The 19,907-nt window shown below is 36.2% G+C and overlaps 1 protein-coding gene across 3 annotated transcripts in view; it reads right to left on the bottom strand.

Moving 5' to 3' along the window:
- GPSM2 (G protein signaling modulator 2) overlaps positions 1-19,907 on the bottom strand; it is a 62,845-nt gene that overhangs the window by 18,428 nt on the left and 24,510 nt on the right. For all 3 annotated transcript variants that reach the window (XM_033434399.2, XM_033434387.2, XM_033434403.2), the window contains 5 exons: positions 19,696-19,819; positions 19,465-19,580; positions 16,825-16,980; positions 15,593-15,701; positions 14,597-14,726 (listed from right to left, as the gene is read on the bottom strand). In XM_033434399.2, the coding sequence (XP_033290290.1) occupies positions 14,597-14,726; positions 15,593-15,701; positions 16,825-16,980; positions 19,465-19,580; positions 19,696-19,819 (635 nt within the window). The remainder of the gene's footprint in view (positions 1-14,596; positions 14,727-15,592; positions 15,702-16,824; positions 16,981-19,464; positions 19,581-19,695; positions 19,820-19,907) is intronic.

Genomic DNA, 19,907 nt, shown 5'->3' on the forward strand with positions numbered 1-19,907 from the left:
CATGGACAGCAGAGATGGGCACGAGATGCTCAGGCTGCTCTTGCAGCCACCAAGAAGCCTGTGTGCAAGCACAGGTCACTATCCACACCTCCCCTCTTGGGACCCTGTGCAGCCCGCCACTGACAGGGTCCCGTGATCCAGTGACAACTTCCCCAGGAGAACACTCGGGATACCTCAGGTTGTTGCACCGTCATGCTGGCCTCTGCTGCCGCAGGCTCGCCCTGCATCCATACCCCGCCCTCCCCTGAGCCTGAGTGAGCCAGAGCCCCCGAATCAGCTGCTCCTTTAATCCCATCCTGTCTGAACAAAGAACAGACGCCCTCAGGCGACCTACACGCAAAGGCGGGTCCAAATCCAAAGCTGAACCCCGGGAGCTGTGCAAACAAAGAAGAGAAAGGGAAATCTCTCCCAGCAGCCTCAGGAGCAGTGGATTAAATCTCCAATATCAACTTGATGTACCCTGCATCTGTGGAATACCTGAATAGACAACGAATCATCCCAAAATTGAGGTGGTGGACTTTGGGAGCAAATGTAGACTTGGGGTTTGCTTTCTGTATCTAATTTGTTTCTGGTTTTATGTTTATCTTAGTTTAGTATTTAGAGTTTATTATCATTTGCAGTTTATTGATTTGGTTGCTCTCTTCCTTTGTTTATTTTATATATATATATGTATATGTACTTTTTTTTCCCTTTTCCTCTTTTTGTGAGTCTGTATGTATATGCTTCTTTCTGTGATACTGTCTGTACAGCTTTGCTTTTGCCATTTGTCCTAGGGTTCTGACTGTCCATTTTGTTTTGTTTTTTAGTATAGTTATAGTTTTTAGGGCTTGTTATCATTGGTGGATTCGGTTTTTGGTTTGGTTGCTCTCTTCTTTATTTCTCTTTTCTTTAAATTACTTTTTTATTTTTAATAAATTTTTTCTATTTTATTAACTTTATTTTATTGTATTTTTTCTTTCTTTTTCTTTTCTTTCTTTCTCTCTTTCTTTCTTTTTCTTTTCTTTCTCTCTCTCTTTCTTTCTTTCTCTTTCTTTCTCTCTCTCTCTCTCTCTCTCCCTCCCTCCCTCCCTCTCTCTCTTTCTTTCTTTTTTTCTCCCTTTTCATCAGAGCCATGTGGCTGACAGGGTCTTGGTGCTCCAGCCAGGTGTCAGGCCTGTGCCTCTGAGGTGGGAGAGCCGAGTTCAGGACACTGGACCACAAGAGACCTCCCGGCCCCAAGTAATATCAAACAGTGAAAGCTCGCCCACAGATCTCCATCTCAACACTAAGACCCAGCTCCACACAACGACCAGCAAGCTACAGTGCTGGACACCCTATGCCAAACAACTAGCAAGACAGGAGCACAACCCCACCCATTAGCAGAGAGGCTGCCTAATATCATAATAAGGTCACAGACACCCCAAAACACACCACCGGATGTGGTCCTGCCCACCAGAAACACAAGATCCAGTCTCATTCACAAGAACACAGGCACCGGTCGCCTCCACCAGGAAGCCTACACAACCCACTGAACCAACCTTACCCACTGGGAGCAGACACCAAAAACAATGGGAACTATGAACCTGCAGCCTGTGAAACGGAGACCCCAAACACAGTAAGTTAAGCAAAATGAGAATAGAGAAATACACAGCAGAGGAAGGAGCAAGGCAAAAACACACCAGACCAAACAAATGAAGAGGAATTAGGCAGTCTACCTGAAAAAGAATTCAGAGTAATGATAGTAAAGATGATCCAAAATCTTAAAAATAGAATGGAGAAAACACCAGAAATGTTTAACAAGGACCTAGAAGAACTAAAGAGCAAACAAACAATGACGGACAACACAATAAATGAAATTAAAAATTCTCTAGAAGGAATCAAAAGCAGAATAACTGAGGCAGATGAACGGATAAGTGACCTGGAAGATAAAATAGTGGAAATAACTACCACAGAGCAGAATAAAGAAAAAAGAATGAAAAGAATTGAGGACCGTCTCAGAGACCTCTGGGACAACATTAAACACACCAACATTCGAATTATAGGGGTCCCAGAAGAAGAATAGAAAAAAAACAGACTGAGAAAATATTTAAAGAGATTATAGTTGAAAATTTCCCTAACATGAGAAAGGAAATAGTCAATCAAGTCCAGGAAGTGCAGACAGTCCCACACAGGATAAATCCAAGGAGAAACACGCCAAGACACATATTAATCAAACTATCAAAAATTAAATACAAAGAAAAAATATTAAAAGCAGCAAGGGAAAAGCAACAATTAACATACAAGGGAATCCCCATAAGGTTAACAGCTGATCTTTCAGCAGAAATTCTGCAAGCCAGAAGGGAGTGTTGGGACATATTTAAAGTGACGAAAGGGAAAAACCTACAACCAAGATTACTCTACCCAGCAAGGATCTCATTCAGATTTGACAGAGAAATTAAAACCTTTACAGACAAGCAAAAGCTAAGAGGATTCAGCACCACCAAACTAGCTCTACAACAAATGCTAAAGGAACTTCTCTAGGCAGGAAACACAAGAGAAGGAAAAGACTCACAATTAAAAACCCAAAACAGTTAAGAAAATGGTAATAGGAACATACATATCAATAACTACCTTAAATGTAAATGGATTAAATGCTCCAACCAAAAGACATAGACTGGCTGAATGGATACAAAAACAAGACCTGAACATATGCTGTCTACAAGAGACCCACTTCAGACCTAGGGACACATACAGACTGAAAGCGAGGGGATGGAAAAAGATATTCCATGCAAATGGAAACCAAAAGAAAGCTGGAGTAGCAATTCTCACGTCAGACAAAATAGACTTTAAAATAAAGACTATTACAAGAGACAAAGAAGGACACTACATAATGATCAACGAATCAATCCAAGAAGAAGATATAACAGTTGTAAATATTTATGCACCCAACATACGAGCACCTGAATACATAAGGCAAATGCTAACAGCCACTAAGGGGAAATCGACAGTAACACATTCATAGTAGGGGACTTTAACACCCCACTTTCACCAACAGACAGATCGTCCAAAATGAAAATAAATAAGGAAATACAAGCTTTAAGTGATACATTAAACAAGATGGACTTAATTGATATTTATAGGACATTCCATCCAAAAACAGATTACACTTTCTTCTCAAGTGCTCATGGAACATTCTCCAGGATAGATCACATCTTGGGTCACAAATCAAGCCTTGGTAAATTTAAGAAAATTGACATCGTATCAAGTATCTTTTCTGACCACAACGCTATGAGACTAGGTATCAATTACAGGAAAAAAATCTGTAAAAAAAATACAAACACATGAAGGCTAAACAATATGTTACTATATAACCAAGAGATCACTGAAGAAATCAAAAATACCTAGAAACAAATGACAATGAAAACACAATGACCCAAAACATATGGGATGCAGCAAAAGCAGTTCTAACAGGGAAGTTTATAGCAATACAATCCTACTCAAGAAATAAGAAACATCTCAAATAAAAAACCTAACCTTACAGCTAAAGCAATTAGAGAAAGAAGAAGAAAATAACCCCAAAGTTAGCAGGAGGAAAGAAATCATAAAGATCAGATCAGAAATAAATGAAAAAGAAATTAAGCAAACAATAGCAAATATCAACAAAACTAAAAGCTAGTACTTTGAGAAGATAAACACAATTGATAAGCCATTAGCCAGACTCATCAAGAAATAAAGGGAGAAGACTCAAATCAATAGAATTAGAAATGAAAAAGAAGTAACTGACACCACAGAAATACAAAGGATCATGAGAGATTACTACAAGCAACGACATGCCAATAAAATGGACAACCTGGAAGAAATGGACAAATTCTTAGAAAAGCACAACCTTCCGAGACTGAACCAGGAAGAAACAGAACATATAAACAGACCAATCACAAGCACTGAAATTGAAACCGTGATTAAAAATCTTCCAACAAACAAAAGCCCAGGACCAGATGGCTTCACAGGTGAATTCTATCAAACATTTAGAGAAGAGCTAACACCTATCCTTCTCAAACTCTTCCAAAATACAGCAGAGAGAGGAACACTCCCAAACTCATTCTACAACACCACCCAAAAATCCTCAACAAAATACTAGCAAACAGAATCCAACAGCACATTAAAAGGATTATACACCATGATCAAGTGGGGTTTATCCCAGGAATGCAAGGATTCTTCAGTATATGCAAATCAATCAAAGTGATACACCATATTAACAAACTGAAGGAGAAAAACCATATGATCATCTCAATAGATGCAGAAAAAGCTTTTGACAAAATTCAACACCCATATATGATAAAAACCCTCCAGAAAGTAGGCATAAAGGGAACTTACCTCAACATAATAAAGGCCATATATGACAAACACACAGCCAATATTGTTCTTAATGGTGAAAAACTGAAACCATTTCCACTAAGATCAGGAACAAGAAAAGGTTGCCCACTCTCACCACTATGATTCAACATAGTTTTGGAAGTTTTAGCCACAGCAATCAGAGAAGAAAAAGAAATAAAAGGAATCCAAATCGGAGAATAAGAAGTAAAACTGTCACTGTTTGCAGATGACATGATACTATACATAGAGAATCCTAAAGATGCTACCAGAAAATTACTAGAGCTAATCGATGAATTTGGTAAAGTAGCAGGATACAAAATTAATGCACAGAAATCTCTTGCATTCCTATACATTAAAGATGAAAAATCTGAAAGAGAAATTAAGGAAACACTCCCATTTACTTATATTGCAACAAAAAGAATAACATACCTAGGAATAAACCTACCTAAGGAGACAACAGACCTGTATGCAGAAAACTATAAGACACTGATGAAAGAAATTAAAGATGATACAAACAGATGTTGAGATATACCATGTCCTTTGATTGGAAGAATCAACACTGTGAAAATGACTATACTACCCAAATCAATCTACAGATTCAATGCAATCCCTATCAAACTACCAATGGCATTTTTCACAGAACTAGAACAAAAAATGTCACAATTTGTATGGAAACACAAAAGACCCCGAATAGCCAAAGCAATATTGAGAAAGAAAAATGGAGCTGGAAACAGGCTCTCTGGCTTCAGACTATACTACAAAGCTACAGTAATCAAGACAGTATGGTACTGCCACAAAAACAGAAATATAGATCAATGGAACAGGATAGAAAGCCCAGAGATAAACCCACACACATATGGTCACCTTATCTTTGATAAAGGAGGCAAGAATATACAATGGAGAAAAGACAGCCTCTTCAATAAGTGGTGCTGGGAAAACTGGACAGGTACATGTAAAAGAATGAAATTAGAACACTCCCTAACACCATACACAAAAATAAACTCAAAATGGATGAAAGACCTAAATGTAAGGCCAGACACTATAAAACTCTTAGAGGAAAACATAGGCAGAATACTCCATGACATAAATCACAGCAAGATCCTTTTTGACCCACTTCCTAGAGAAATGGAAAAACAAAAACAAACAAATGGGACCTAATGAAACTTAAAAGCTTTTGCACAGCAAAGGAAACCATAAGCAAGACAAAAGGACAACCCTCAGAATGGGAGAAAATATTTGCAAACAAAGCAACTGACAAAGGATTAATCTCCAAAATATACAAGTAGCTTATGCAGCTCAGTATCAAGAAAACAAACAACCCAATCCAAAAATGGGCAGAAGACCTAAATAGACATTTCTCCAAAGAAGATATACAGATTGCTAACAAACACATGAAAGCATGCTCAACATCCCTAATCATTAGAGAAATGCAAATCAAAACTGCAATGGAAAAAAAAAAAACTGCAATGAGATGTCACCTCACACTGGTCAGAATGGCCATCATAAAAATATCTACAAACAATAAATGCTGGAGAGGCTGTGGAGAAAAGGGAACCCTCCTGCACTGTTGGTGGGAATGTAAATTGTTACTGCCACTATGGAGAACAGTATGGAGGTTCCTTAAAAAACTACAAATAGAACTACCATACAACCCAGCAATCCCACTACTGGGCATATACCCTGAGAAAACCATAATTCAAAAAGAGTCATGTACCAAAATGTTCATTGCAGCTCTATTTACAATAGCCAGGACATGGAAGCAACTAAGTGTCCATCGACAGATGAATGGATAAAGAAGATGTGGCACATATATACAAAGGAATATTACTCAGCCATAAAAAGAAACGAAATTGAGTTATTTGTAGTGAGGTGGATGGACCTAGAGTCTGTCATATAGAGTGAAGTAAGTCAGAAAGAGAAAAACAAATACCATATGCTAACACATATATGTGGAATCTAAAACAAAAAAAAAAGGTTCTGAAGAACAACCTAGGGGCAGGACAGGAATAAAGACGCAGACGTAGAGAATGGACTTGAGGATATGGGGATGGGGAAGGGTAAGCTGGGACAAAGTGAGAGAGTGGCATGGACATATATACACTTCCAAATGTAAAGTAGATACCTAGTGGGAAGCAGTCGCATAGCACAGGGAGATCAGCTAGGTGCTTTGTGTCCACCTAGAAGGGTGGGATAGGGAGGGTGGGAGGGAGATGGAAGAGGGAGGAGATATGGGGATGTATGTATATGTATAGCTAATTCACTCTGTTATATAGCAGAAACTAACACACCAATGTAAAGCAATTATACTCCAATAAAGATGTTAAAAAAAAAAGATTGTTGCTCCACTTCATAAGCTCCATTTTAAACAGGAAGTGCTCTAATTATCTTCTTTGAGGCATGGTGATAGTAGGAACTGGCTCCCACACCTTATTCTACTCAGACAGTTTTATTCTGGGAATAGTGTTGTAGGAAATAGATTAAAAATATTAAATTACTTTTGAATACATACCATCAGAAAACAAATACTCACATAATGTGGTTGTTACTGTTTATGATGTCAAGAATTTTCTTCCCTGATAAGAAACTCTTGAAGATAAAGAATGAAATAAATACATCTTCTAAAACAATAAGCTCACAAAATAATGAGGCTGGTTGCAGTGCTCTCAGAGTTTAACTGGAAAACATAGTCACTGAGAAGGTAATTTGAACTATGACTATAAATTTTTGTGAAGAGTCATCATCTGTAACAAGCCTTTTACTTCATTTATTCTTAGCTATTTCACATAAAGAGAAAAAATTTTTCTTAAAGAAACTGGATGCACTAGAAAGTAATGAAATCTAAAGTCATTCTTTTTGTACAAAGTGAATCTATAAACCTCTCCAGTTGCTACTCTTTCAGTCCCTTTCTTTGAGATTTTTACTTGACGGGGGTGGGGTAAGGGAACGTAGTTTCTCAACAAATTGCCTTCTTTCCATAAGTTCCTACCCTGGGTTTTCTTGTCACAAAAATCTGTAACTTTTCCAACTCCGAAAATTATTTCAGTCAAATTGTGTATCATGTGCTGCTTACTTTGTAAAACAGAACTTTGAGGAGCAAAAAAAAAAAAAAAAAAGAAAAAAGAAAAAGAAACCACAACTGACACATTAACTCCCCCTTTTGTAATTCCCCCTATAACTTCCCTCTTCCTCCCTAACTTTTTATATTTTCATTACATATGTATATATCTCTAAGCAATGGAGCTTATTATATAACATTACATAAGTGGTCTCATACTGTGTATGTTCTCTAACTTGCTTTCTTTGAGCAACCTCATGTTTGTGAGATTCATCCAAGTTGGTATGAGTAGTTTAATTTTCATTGCGATTTTAGGACAAGGAAAGCATATACCCTTTCTATTGGTGACAGCTATTTAGGTTGCTTCCAATCATTTGTCATTATAAGCAATATTACTACAGAAATTCTTGGAAATATCTCCTCGTGTACATGAGCAAGCCTTTGTTCCAGTCTGGATAACAGATGAGTGTAACTGGGAGTGGAACTGCTAGATCATATGGTTGGTACATCTTCAACTCTACCAGAATATTGCCAGACTACTCTTTTGAATACACCAATTTCTACTCCTATCAACACTGCATAAAAGTTTCTATTAGCTGTATTGTTTCAATACTGGTGTCATCAGGCCTTTTAATTTTCATCCACCTCATCCACCAATATTACCTCACTATGGTTTTCCCTGATTAGTTAAATACCTTTTCACATATTTATGGGCTATTTGTGTTTCTTCTGTTCATCACTTTTGCCTATCTTTTAGTTAGGTTATTTGTCTTGTTTTTAATTCATAGGAGTTCTTATAAATTGAGGATACAAATCCTTTTTTAATCATCTGTGTGGCAAATGTCCTTTCAGTTTGTGTTTTATCTCTTTACAGTTTCTTTTAATGAAATGCAGTTCTTAATTTCAGTGTCAATCTTTTTCATAATGGTTTTGTTTTTGTGGGGTTTTTTGTTTGTTTTTGTGTTTTGAGAAATCCTTTCCCTCTCTGATATCATGAAGATATTCTCCTTTATTTTCAGAGGTAGTACAGCATACTGATTGAACAGACCAATCACTCATTGTGATATGACCTTGGGCAACTACCTCTCTGTGATTTTCTCATTTGTATAGGACAACTATACCTACCTCATAGATCACTGTGTGATGATAAATGCACCATCATCTGTAAAGGGGTCAGTATGATGCCTGGTAAGTAGTAAGCATTCAGCAAGTGTTAGCTGGCTGATCATAATTATTGCTCTAAATCTGTCTTCCATATTTAAATCCTTGATCCATCAAGAATTTATTTTTGTGTGATATTAATTTCCATATATGCAAGGATTATAAATATAGACTCTATATTCCATTCCATTGGTCTATTTGTCTCTATGCCAGTAACACACTGTCTTCATTACTGTAGCTTTATAATCTTTATATCTGTAGAGAAAGCACTTCTCATCTCTTGTTTTTCATCAGGAATGTTTTGGCTTTGAGTTCTTAGCCCTTTTTTCTTTCATATACATTCATGAATGACCTGGTCAAATTCCACAAAAAAACTGCCATTATTTGCTTGGCAGCACACTGAATTTGTATCAATTTGGGAAGAACTGACATCCTTTAAAATATTTAGTTTTCTGATAGGCGCAATTCCTGAGAGAAATGTGTTTAGATTTCCCCTTATGGTTCTGGATTTTCCCATTTCTCCTTTTAGTTTAGTCAGTTTTGCTTTATGTACACTGAAGCTTTGTTATTAGGCTTGCTAGATACATACAAATTTAAGGCTTTTATCTTCCTGGTGAATTGAATTCTTAACCATTGTGAAGTGACTGTCTTCATTTCTAACAAAGTCTTTTGACTTAAAGTACATTTTATCTGATATTAGTACCAGCTTTCTCTTGATCAGTTTTTCCATGGTATGTTTTTTCAATCCTTTTACTTTCAGGCTTAGTTGGATTTTATTCTTTTACCAATCTGATACTCCTGGTCCTTTAAATGGAACGTTTACATTTAATAGAATTATGATATATTTGGATATTTGAGCTATTTTCTCCTTTACTATGTTTACTGGTATATTATATTAATTGATTTCCTGATATTCAGTCCACTTGAATTCCTATTTATTTGTTTTAAATACACTGTGGGTTTGGTTTGCAAATATTTTGTTTAAAATTTTTACATCTATATTCATGAGTAAAGATTTGCCTGTAATTTTCCTTTCTTGTACATACTGTTCTTGTCTAGTTTGGATATCAAGGATATACTATTCTCAGAAAGACTGATAAAGTGTTCCCACTTTTCTAGTTACCTATAAAATTTTATGGAAGGTTGGAATCAAGTTTCTTAAACGTTTGGTAGATCACACTTGTAAAATCACCTTGGCCAGGTATTTTCTCAGTGGAAAGATCTTAAATGACTCATCAAATTTCCCTATGGTTCTAGGCATTAGAGATGCCATCCATTCACATTACATTCTACCATTAGATTTTTCTAGATTCAATTTTGGTAAGCTGCTTTTCTAGAAATTGTCCATTTCTCTTAGGTTTTCAAATAAAATTATTCAGGATAATCTCATCTTTTTAATGGCTGCTGCACCTACATTATATCCCCTTTTCTCTCTCTTTTTTTTTCCTCAAATAATCTTGCTGTAGATTTGTTAGTCTTTTTAAAGAACCAAATTTGGGTTTTTAAAAATTTTCTCTATTGAATCTTCATTTTAAATTCATTAATTTCTGCTATTATTTCTTGCCTTCTACTTTCTTTTGAGTTTTTTGTTTTGTTTGTAACTTTTTAAAAGCTGGATACTTAGGTCACTGAGTCTCTTTCCTTTTAAAATACGATACAATATAAATTTTGCTCTAAGAACTAATGTAAGTTGTATCACATAAATTATAATTCAGTCCTAAGTCATTTTCTAATTTTATTTATGATTTCTTCTTAAATCATACCATAAGTTACTTAGAAGTGTGTATTTTCCAATGAATATGTTTTATACATTATCTTCTTGTTAATTTCTAACTGAACTGCACTGTGCTCAGGGCATGAAATCTATGTGATACAGATTCCTTCAAATTTGTTGGTTTGGCATGTGGTCAAATTTTTGGACCTGTTTCATGAATGTTTTAAAAGAATGTGAATTGATTAGTTGCTTGACACAGTATTCTGTATGTCCATTAAATCAGTGTGATCCATATTTTTAACTGTGACTCACATTAAGAAATACATTTGGAATCTAAAAAAATAAAACGAGTAAAAATGAGAAAACAGAAACAGACTCACAGATACAGGCAAGAAACTAATGGTTATCAGTGGGGAAAGAGAAAAGGAGAGGGGCAAGATAGGAGTAGGGTATTAAGAGGTACAAACTACAATGTATAAAACGAATAAGATGCAAGGATATACTGTACAACACAGGGAATATAGCCAATGTTTTATAATAACTTTAAATGGAATATAATCTATAAAAATTTTGAATCACTATGTTGTACACCTGAAACTAACATAATAATGTAGATCCACTATAACTTTAAAAAATACATTTGCGGGCTCCCCTGGTGGCACAGTGGTTGAGAGTCCGCCTGCCGATGCAGGGGACGCGGGTTTGTGCCCCGGTCCGGGAGGATCCCACATGTCGCGGAGCAGCTGGGCCCGTGAGCCATGGCCGCTGAGCCTGCGTGTCCAGAGCCTGTGCTCCGCAACGGGAGAGGCCACAACAGTGAGAGGCCCGCGTACCGCCAAAAAAAAAAAAAAAAAAAACATTTGCATCGCAACCCTAAATACACTTAAATGTAGAACAAAATCTCCATACAACAGTACTTGCCCTTATTATGTATGATAACCGCATTAACATGTATGTATGTGGGTGTGTATGTATTTAATGTTAGTTGCAACACCTGAGATTGATTTTATAACTCATTAAATGGGTCAAACACACAATTTGAAAACACATCAAGCCCATTAATTGTGCTGGTCAAATCCTCTATATTATTACTGATATCTGACTCCTGATTTTTACCTATCAATTACTGAGAGGTATGTTAAAATCACATTAAGCTAGAAGTATCAGCTAAGACGGACTCTGAAGCCAGACTGACTAGGTTGAACTCCCATCTCTACCACTTAAAAAGGTAATCCCAGGAAATTTACTTAACCTCTCCTGCCTCCTAGAGTTGTTAGGATTAAATGAGTTAAAACAGGCAAAGCACTGCCTGGGCACATAGTAAGCGCTCAATAATTGTTAGCTATTATTTTTTTCAAATCTGCATGATCATTTTTGTTATCCCTTTGTTTCAATTCTGTTATTCCTGTAAACATTTAATCATAGTCATTTTATACTCTGAAGATCTTGGTGACCTGATTTTGCTTTTGTTTGTTTTCTTACTCATTTTGGCTTGTTTCTTTAGGTATTTGGTAATTTTGTTATTGTTGTTGTTGTGAGTCTTTATAGGCCTGGATAAAGGATGGCTTGCTTACCTCCAGAAAACATTTGATCTTACTTCTGCTAAGTCCCTAGGAGTATTTCTACTTTAGTATTTCTAAAGTGCTTTCAAAAGCACTTTAATGGATTGGGCTTTCTTATACTGTGCAGATAGAATAAATCAAATTCCAAACCAGTGTGTAGACAGGCTTATGAATTCAGATTCTTATGGGAGACTCCTTTCCTCCACCCTGAGCCAACACCAGAAATATACAAGTTTTCTTGTTTCTTTTGGCTGCACCACATGGCATGCGGGATTTTCATTCCCTGACTAGGGATTGAACCCGTGCCCCCCCTGCAGTGGAAGCATGGAGTCTTAACCACTGGACTGCCAGAGAAGTCCCTATACAAGTTTTCTTGCAGTTCCTTTAGCCAGCAGATTTTTCCAGGCACTAGGGATATAGCAATGAACCTAACAGACCAAAAAATACCTGTCTTCATGGAGCCAAAGTGAGCAGGGGGTGTGGGAGGAAATGATAAAGCAGTCTGGGCCCGGATTACAGGGCCTTTTAACCACGATGAGGACTGAAGATTTGGTTCCAGGTATGATGGGAAGTCACTGGAGGGTTCTGAGCAGAGAAATGACATGACTTGATTCATATTTTAAAAAAGCACTCTGGCTGCCCTGTGGAAGTCAGTGTGAGGGATCAACAGCGGAAACAAAAGAAACAGTTGCAAGGCTAATGCTCTGCTGGGAGATGTTGGCAGCTTGTACTAAGATTGTTGCAGTGTACATTGTAAGAGAGATTAGGGATATATTTTGAAGGTAGGGTTTCTGATAGGTTGGATGTAGGAGTGGGTGGGAGAAAGGGAACAAGGATGGCCCTTAGGTTTTTGACCTGAACACTGGTGTGAATCATGGTACCATTTCCTGAGACAGGGCAGACTAAAGCAAGAACATGTTTGGGGAGAAAAAAACAATTGATCCATTTTGGATGTGTTAAGTTTTAGATGCCAATTAGATATTCAAGTGGAAATGTTAAACATATGAAACTCTAACTCAAGAGAGAAATTATGACTGGAAATATCAATTTGAAAATCATCAGCATATAGATGATATAAAAGCCAACCGACTGAATGAAATCATCTAGAGTTGTGCTGTCTGATATAGTAGCCACTAGCCACATGTGGCTTTTAAAACTTTAATTAAAATTAAATAATATTTAAAAATTCACTTCTTTTTGCACTGGCCACATTTCAAGTGCTCAACAGTCACATATGGCTAGAGGCTACTATACTGGACAGCACAGATACAGAACATTTCCATCTTCACAGAAAGTTCTATTAGAAGCACTGATCTAGAGTGTAGGATAAGAGGAAAAAGGATAAAATCAGGAGGAAGGATATGGATGGACAGAAGATAGAGAAGGAGAGAGGGAAGAGGGAAGGGAGAAGAGGTCCAGCAACAGAACCCCAGGTACTACAAATGTCAAGGCTTGGAAAGATGAGGAGGAGAGGGGAGTTATGAAGACAGAGTGGCCAGTGAGGTGGAGGTAAGCCAGAAAGAGGGTGATCCTGGAGGCCAAACGAACAAAGCACTATGAGGAGGGAATGATCAGCTACAGGAAATATTGCTGAGAAATCAAATATGCGGACATCTAAAACTGATCAACGTTATTTGGTAAAATGGAGTTCTCTGGTAACCTTGAAAAGGTTTTAGTATCATCATGGGGCCAAAGCCAGAGTCCAGTGGTTTGAAGAGAGAATGGGAGGTGAGGAAGTAAAGACAAGGAACAGTGATGTTATTTTCAAGTTTTGTTGTAAAGGGGAACAAAGGAATAGGTCTATAGCTAGAGCGGTCCACGAAGACAAGTGATAATTTGTTGAAATATGAGAGCTATTACAACTTAACCAACTTGAAAATTAAACACAGGAAAACCTTTTAGCCCATTATTCAATTACAAAGTACACGGTCCAGTTTACTATACTGTTCATACTTCAATATCATTTTTCAATTAAATGTTCTTTCAAAGTCTTAGATGACTAGCCACTAATTTCTTTTTCTTCTTCCTTTTCTTTGTATGGGTTAAAGGAGGATATTGGGAAGATAAAAGCTAGATTTTTCAAGTTCAAAACATCTGTCTGTGTCAGTCATTTTTTTTTCAGACTAAGAATTTTTTAAGCCTTGGCTGGATCTTTAAAATGGATCTCACATAGAGTTACATATAGATGGTACCCAAAAATGTGGTTCTACTTTTTGTTCCTTTTTATTTTTTTAATCAACAGTAGGTGTTTTTTTTTTTTCACTTAGAAACAGAGACATTATAGCATTTTTTTTTCTTATAGCAATGTCAAAACCAAATCAGCACCTAAAGAAAATTTCTGGGTTTTCTGAATTAAAAAAATAAAAAATCCTAAGAGATTCCCCCTTAGAAATGAAACGGGGGGAATAAAAGCTAAACAAAAATCAAATACGTGAAGACATTTGAAACAAAGAGGTTAAACAGTAAAATGTTTTAATTTTCACATCTTCACATTTATAAATTTTTGAGTGGGCCTAGAGATACAGAATTTAAATGTATTTAAAAAATATTTAAACAAAATAGTTATACCTTTACCATTTCTAGGTTCATGATAAAAGCTATAAAATACTGTATTCCATACTGATAAATTAATGGGACAGTGGTAAAGCAAAAAAGTATAATAGTTGAGCTTCCTATGTTATATATCTCTCTGGATATGGTAAACATGAGATAAGTAATTTAAATGTAAATCTTGAGGAGAAAGAAATTGGGTTTTGAAGACCTAATACTTACCATGCAAACTGTTATCAACTTCAATATTTTCAGACATCATTGAATTGTTTGTGCTGTAGCTCAGCCCAAGAACCATTTGAAGATCTGAGAGATTGAGTTGTGCTGTTAGTTCACCACTTCTATCCCCAACCTACAACCATAAGCATTTATACTTTAGAGTAGTATTTAAAGTAAAGAATGGTGAAGATTAGTTGAAAATGTTGTCAACCTAAAACTGGAAGAAACTAGAGAGATGAAAATAGTTATTTTAAAATTATAATACTATGAATGAAATGCGTTTTTTCATTAATAGTATTTTAAAGAAGAAAAGCGACTAAAATATGACAAGAGGACAGATAATTACATTCTACCAATTCCTTACTTCTCTAAATATTAGATTGCTCTTAATCTCTATGATCACCTTAAATAATAAAGTAGGTTACTCTGTGACACATTAACTTGGCATCACATGAATACAATTTCCTTAGAATACTGTATTTCCATCCTATAGTAACAGTATTTATTAAGCTAGCACTAGACATTATACTAGGTACTTTTATATATACTTTATCTCTAATCTGTATAACAATTTGCAAAGCAGATATTATTATTATTCCCATTTTACAGATGAGAGAAATGATGCTCAGAAAAGTTTCCAAGCTCAAATAGCCAGCAAATGGCAGAACTGTAACAGGAACCAGTCCTTGATTCTAAGAGCCATGTTCTTCCTTTCATACCATGCTACTTTTCCACGTAGAGATGGGGGGACAGTGGAGGCACATGTTAGTAATTCTCCCATTCCTCCATGCTCAGCCCTTCCTTCCTGTCTTCCTACATCAAGGCCAGTGCAAACATACCCCTGATCTGTATCTCAAAATGCTCTGTGCAGTTCTTATGCCAAGAGAACAATATATAATTAAGTTTATTGCTCAGCCATATAGGAGCATTCTAGAGAAATAATAGGGCTGCAGATCTGTGAATCGCAATAGCACAGATAACAATTTTTTAGTTTCATACCTCTCTTGAAATTTCCAAGTGCTTTTCAGCAAAATGCATCGCTTGATCATGATTTCCTAGAGCTGTGTATGCATTTCCTAAGCTCCAACATGCTCTTCCTTCACCAATTCTACAAAATAATTCAAAGCTAACATGCAGTTATCTGAAAGGAGGTCTGTGTGAAGAATAAAATCTATCTAGTAGTAATTAAAGGCATAAACAATGCTTTGGATTTATTTGGTCTTTCTTATAAAGAACAAACTATCATAATACTAGAGACATACAGTTGGCCTGCTTCAGGTTCCACATCCATGGATTCAACCGTTATCTGAGAAACCCCCCGGATACAGCCGACTGTACTACACCATTTTACATAAGAGACCTGAGCTTCCATGGCTTTTGGTATCCATAGGGATCCTAGAACCAAACCCCTGCAGATATCAAGGGACGACTGTATTAGAATAACCACATAATAATGAACTCAGAGTCAAGTTTTAAAATGGAAAACATCCTTTTTAAACATGCAGTATATTATAAGTAAAGTCTCAGGGATAGGTCTTGCAGTTCAACTACCCCATTTTCTTTCCATGGCATCCTTACCAGGATTCAGTCTACAATCATTCAGTCTGTATTTGAACACCATGAGGAAGAGAGAACTCACCTCTTGAGGTAGCATACTTCATTTTGAATAACTGTACAGAGTTCTTCATACTGAGATAAAAATCTATCGTACTAAAGCAAACATCACAGACTAAAGTCCTGCACAGATATTCTGTTTCTTCATACAGTTTTTTAAAAAAAAGAAGAATTAAACATCAACATTTAAAAATCAGAAGATTTTATATGAAACTCAGGACTTGCAGCTTCTCTTGAAAAAAGAGGCGGCTCTGGATCCTCATTCCTGCCAGGCAACACTTAGCTGGAATTGAATAGCAGCTGTCCCCTTAACACTGTTGGGCCTATTAATTTCACTACAATTTTCACACTGATCTAGTCAGGAGGGCCTTTGCATGCAATTGAGTTTGTGACCTATTTACTGATCTTGGTTCAAGGTTATATGGAACCATTCTAATCCTCTCTAGCCCTTCAAACAGTAACATACAGAGGATGTTACTGAAACAGAGGAAATACCTTAAAAAGGAATTAAAAAGAAAACAAAGGAAACAAAAAAAGAAATTTAAAGGAAATATTCTAGGGATTCAACAATGTATCTATATTTTATCATAACTATAGTAAAAAGGTATATAACTTACCTATCATTTAGCTCTTGAGCAATTGCTAAGTGCTTTAGATGATAGTCAATGGCCTTTTCATAGTCTTGAAGTAAAGTATATGTGTTTCCAAGACTGTAGCAAGACTGTGCTTCTACAGCTCTGTCTTTAAGCTGTCGGGCCAATAGTAGTGTCTTTCTGAAAAAAGAAATTAATTCTTACATAATGGCTCTTATAACTATATTGGCTATAATAACCATAAAATAAAACTCACTTTTCCTCCTGCCTTTAAAGTAAATCTGTTTTAGATCCTAATATCCCATATTTTCTCTATTACTTCTAGATAAAATGAAAAGATGTCCTTGAAACACAAAAAGCAAATCCAGACTTTTAGAATAAATGTAGGAGTCCTATTAATTCCCCAGAGCAAAGGAGAACAGATGCATGAGATCAAGTGCCTCTGAAGATTAACACAGTATTTTTAACATTAAAAAAATCTTTCGCTGTTGCAGTGCAATAACGTAAAGTAAGTTTGTCCACATACCCTCTCTTTTCAATCATACTGTTGCCTTTACATTTTGTCAAAATTGAAAATACTTAGTTAAAATTGTTATGTATAGGCCATTAGTCACTGATTCATGAAAAATATTAAATGCTACATTTAAATATTAACCAAATTCTACCTTGTGGAATCAATGAGAAGCTAGTGTAGCAATTAAGAGCATGGACCCTAGAGCTAGGCTGACTGGGTTCAAATCCCAACTTTGTCAGTTAGTAGCTCTGTGACTGGGGCAGGTCACTCACCCTCTCTATTCACTAATTTCCTTTTACATAAAATGGGGAAAACACCTCACAGGGGTTTGTGAGGATTAAATGAATTAGTATATATAACGTGCTTAGAATAGCATCTTGCTCACAACAGATGCTAATAAATGTTAATATGTTTTGTTATTATTATCATCAGTGCTTAAATCTACAGATGCTTTTTGGATCCAGTAATTTAAATGACTCTTTCCTATAATTTCTGCCAAACAGTATAAATACTTCATATCATTTATAACTATATGATAATGTGATAGTTTTTTTTAAGCAAACAAACCTGAAATTATATGTTTAATGATGATACCTTTAAAGCTGTTACCTTGGGAGGCTACCCGCTTGTTCTAACATTGCCTGCTCTCTCAAACACTTTTGGAAGACTTTTGGAATTGCTTCCGGCCCTGTGGCACAACCCTTTCTGGCATGCTGTTATTCTTTGAGAGTACAGCTAATTTGTAAATGGTTGGAAGTCTTTCTGGAACCAAACTCAATTACTAAAGTAGGTTTACCAAACTACTGCTTTCTGTCCTTTCTATTATGGATCTATAATGTTAAGAGAGTTTTCTTGTATGGCCCTGAAAACAATTCCAAAGAAGAGTTCCAAAAATATTTTTAATCAATATTTTTGGAATATGTGTAAAGTTCTGAGTTCTACCTGTTTGTGGGTGTGTGGGGCAGGGGTAAATTTCATTACTTTATACTCATGCTTCTTTAGTCAGACAGCCACCATCCACTTTATTACAGAACTTTTCAGTATTTAATACAAGTACATCATTTAATAAGACTTTTCTATGTGTTTTGGATTTAAAATATAAGAAACTTTTGTATTTAAAATCAAAACATATGCTCCTTGTATAGTGATGTACTTTATTTGGAAGGATATTTCACATCTAACTAGTCATAACTAGTCAACCAACAAATATCAACCATTAGTTGAAGTTTAAAGGAGGATGGGATGACATTCTAGTTTTTTAGATGGACCTAAAGCAATTTTACCTTTTTTTTAGATGATGAACTTTCCAGAACTCTCTCATGGATTTTTCAACAATAAAATATAAATCAATCAAGACTGTGTCTTTGGTTCAGTCAAACTGGCTTCTGCCTAAGGTCTGTATGGGCCTTCAGTTCCCACTAATTAGAGAAAACTCTGAACAATCTAGAAAGCACAGGGCAGGCAATATGAAGCAGTTTAAACTTTGCTATCATGTATGCTTCAAGTCTACAGATAGATTAAAGAGACCCTGCCACAGAAGAAGCTGGGAGTACTAACTCCTCAAGTAAGTGAACGGGGGCCTCAGCTTACAGCAAGGATCAAAGCTGGGCAGAGGGTGGGAGGATAACTGCTCGATACGATGGTAGGATGATGGCGGGAAATTCAGTCATCACTGGAGGAAACTAGGGCATCTATTTGTTACCAAGCTTTCTTGTGGCCTCTCTGCAAAGCCGTAACTGGTGGTGGTGGTGTGGGAGCATATAACTATACACACCATACATGCTAAACAGGTTTAAAGGATTTTAAATGTTTAGAATCTCATTTAAAATAATGTTTTAAAGATAAAAGCTAATAAAAATATAAAGGGGCCATACTGCTGCTATTAAATCTTAGGTACAATGATATGTATTGAGCACCGTGTGCCAGGTACTGTGCTAAATAAGTGCTTAATATATTCTTTCATTCAATCCTCATAACAATTCCAAAAGCCAAGTATTGATATCTTCCATTACAGATGAGAAGACTGAGACTTAGAAAGCCCAAGGTTCTGCTGCTTGTATGCAGCAAAAAAGTTTTAAACCCAAAGCCTATGATTCTTTGGATTGCATAACTACCCATTTTACATTTATCTACAGAAATATTAGACTAACCTATAGTATTCAGAGGCAGTTTCAAATTCACCAAGAAATATATACGCATTTCCAAGGTTGCTATATGCTCTTCTTTCAGCTGCTTTATCTCCAAATTCTTTTGCAATAAGGAGACGCTGAAACAGAAAATTTTAATTAGATGTAACTATATAATAAAACTAAAGAATAATCTAATCACTGTTCAAAACACTGATGGAGAAAACGACCTGGCTCCAAAGCCTTGCATCATACCTGCTCATGAGCTATAACTGCATCCCTGAAGTTGCCAAGGAGGTAATGCGTGTTTCCAAGATTGCCAAAGGCACGTCCTTGGGCTGCTCGGTCGCCCAAAGCAGTCACTAGTGATAGGTTTTCCCTAAGTGATAATAAAAAGTTGTGAAAAAATGAGTTTGAGAAAAACATTTATTGACTTTATTTACAAATCTAAACTCTTTATCAGGAAA

Source organism: Orcinus orca, chromosome 1 (genome assembly GCF_937001465.1).
Source record: "Orcinus orca chromosome 1, mOrcOrc1.1, whole genome shotgun sequence".
Lineage (NCBI taxonomy): Eukaryota > Metazoa > Chordata > Mammalia > Artiodactyla > Delphinidae > Orcinus > Orcinus orca.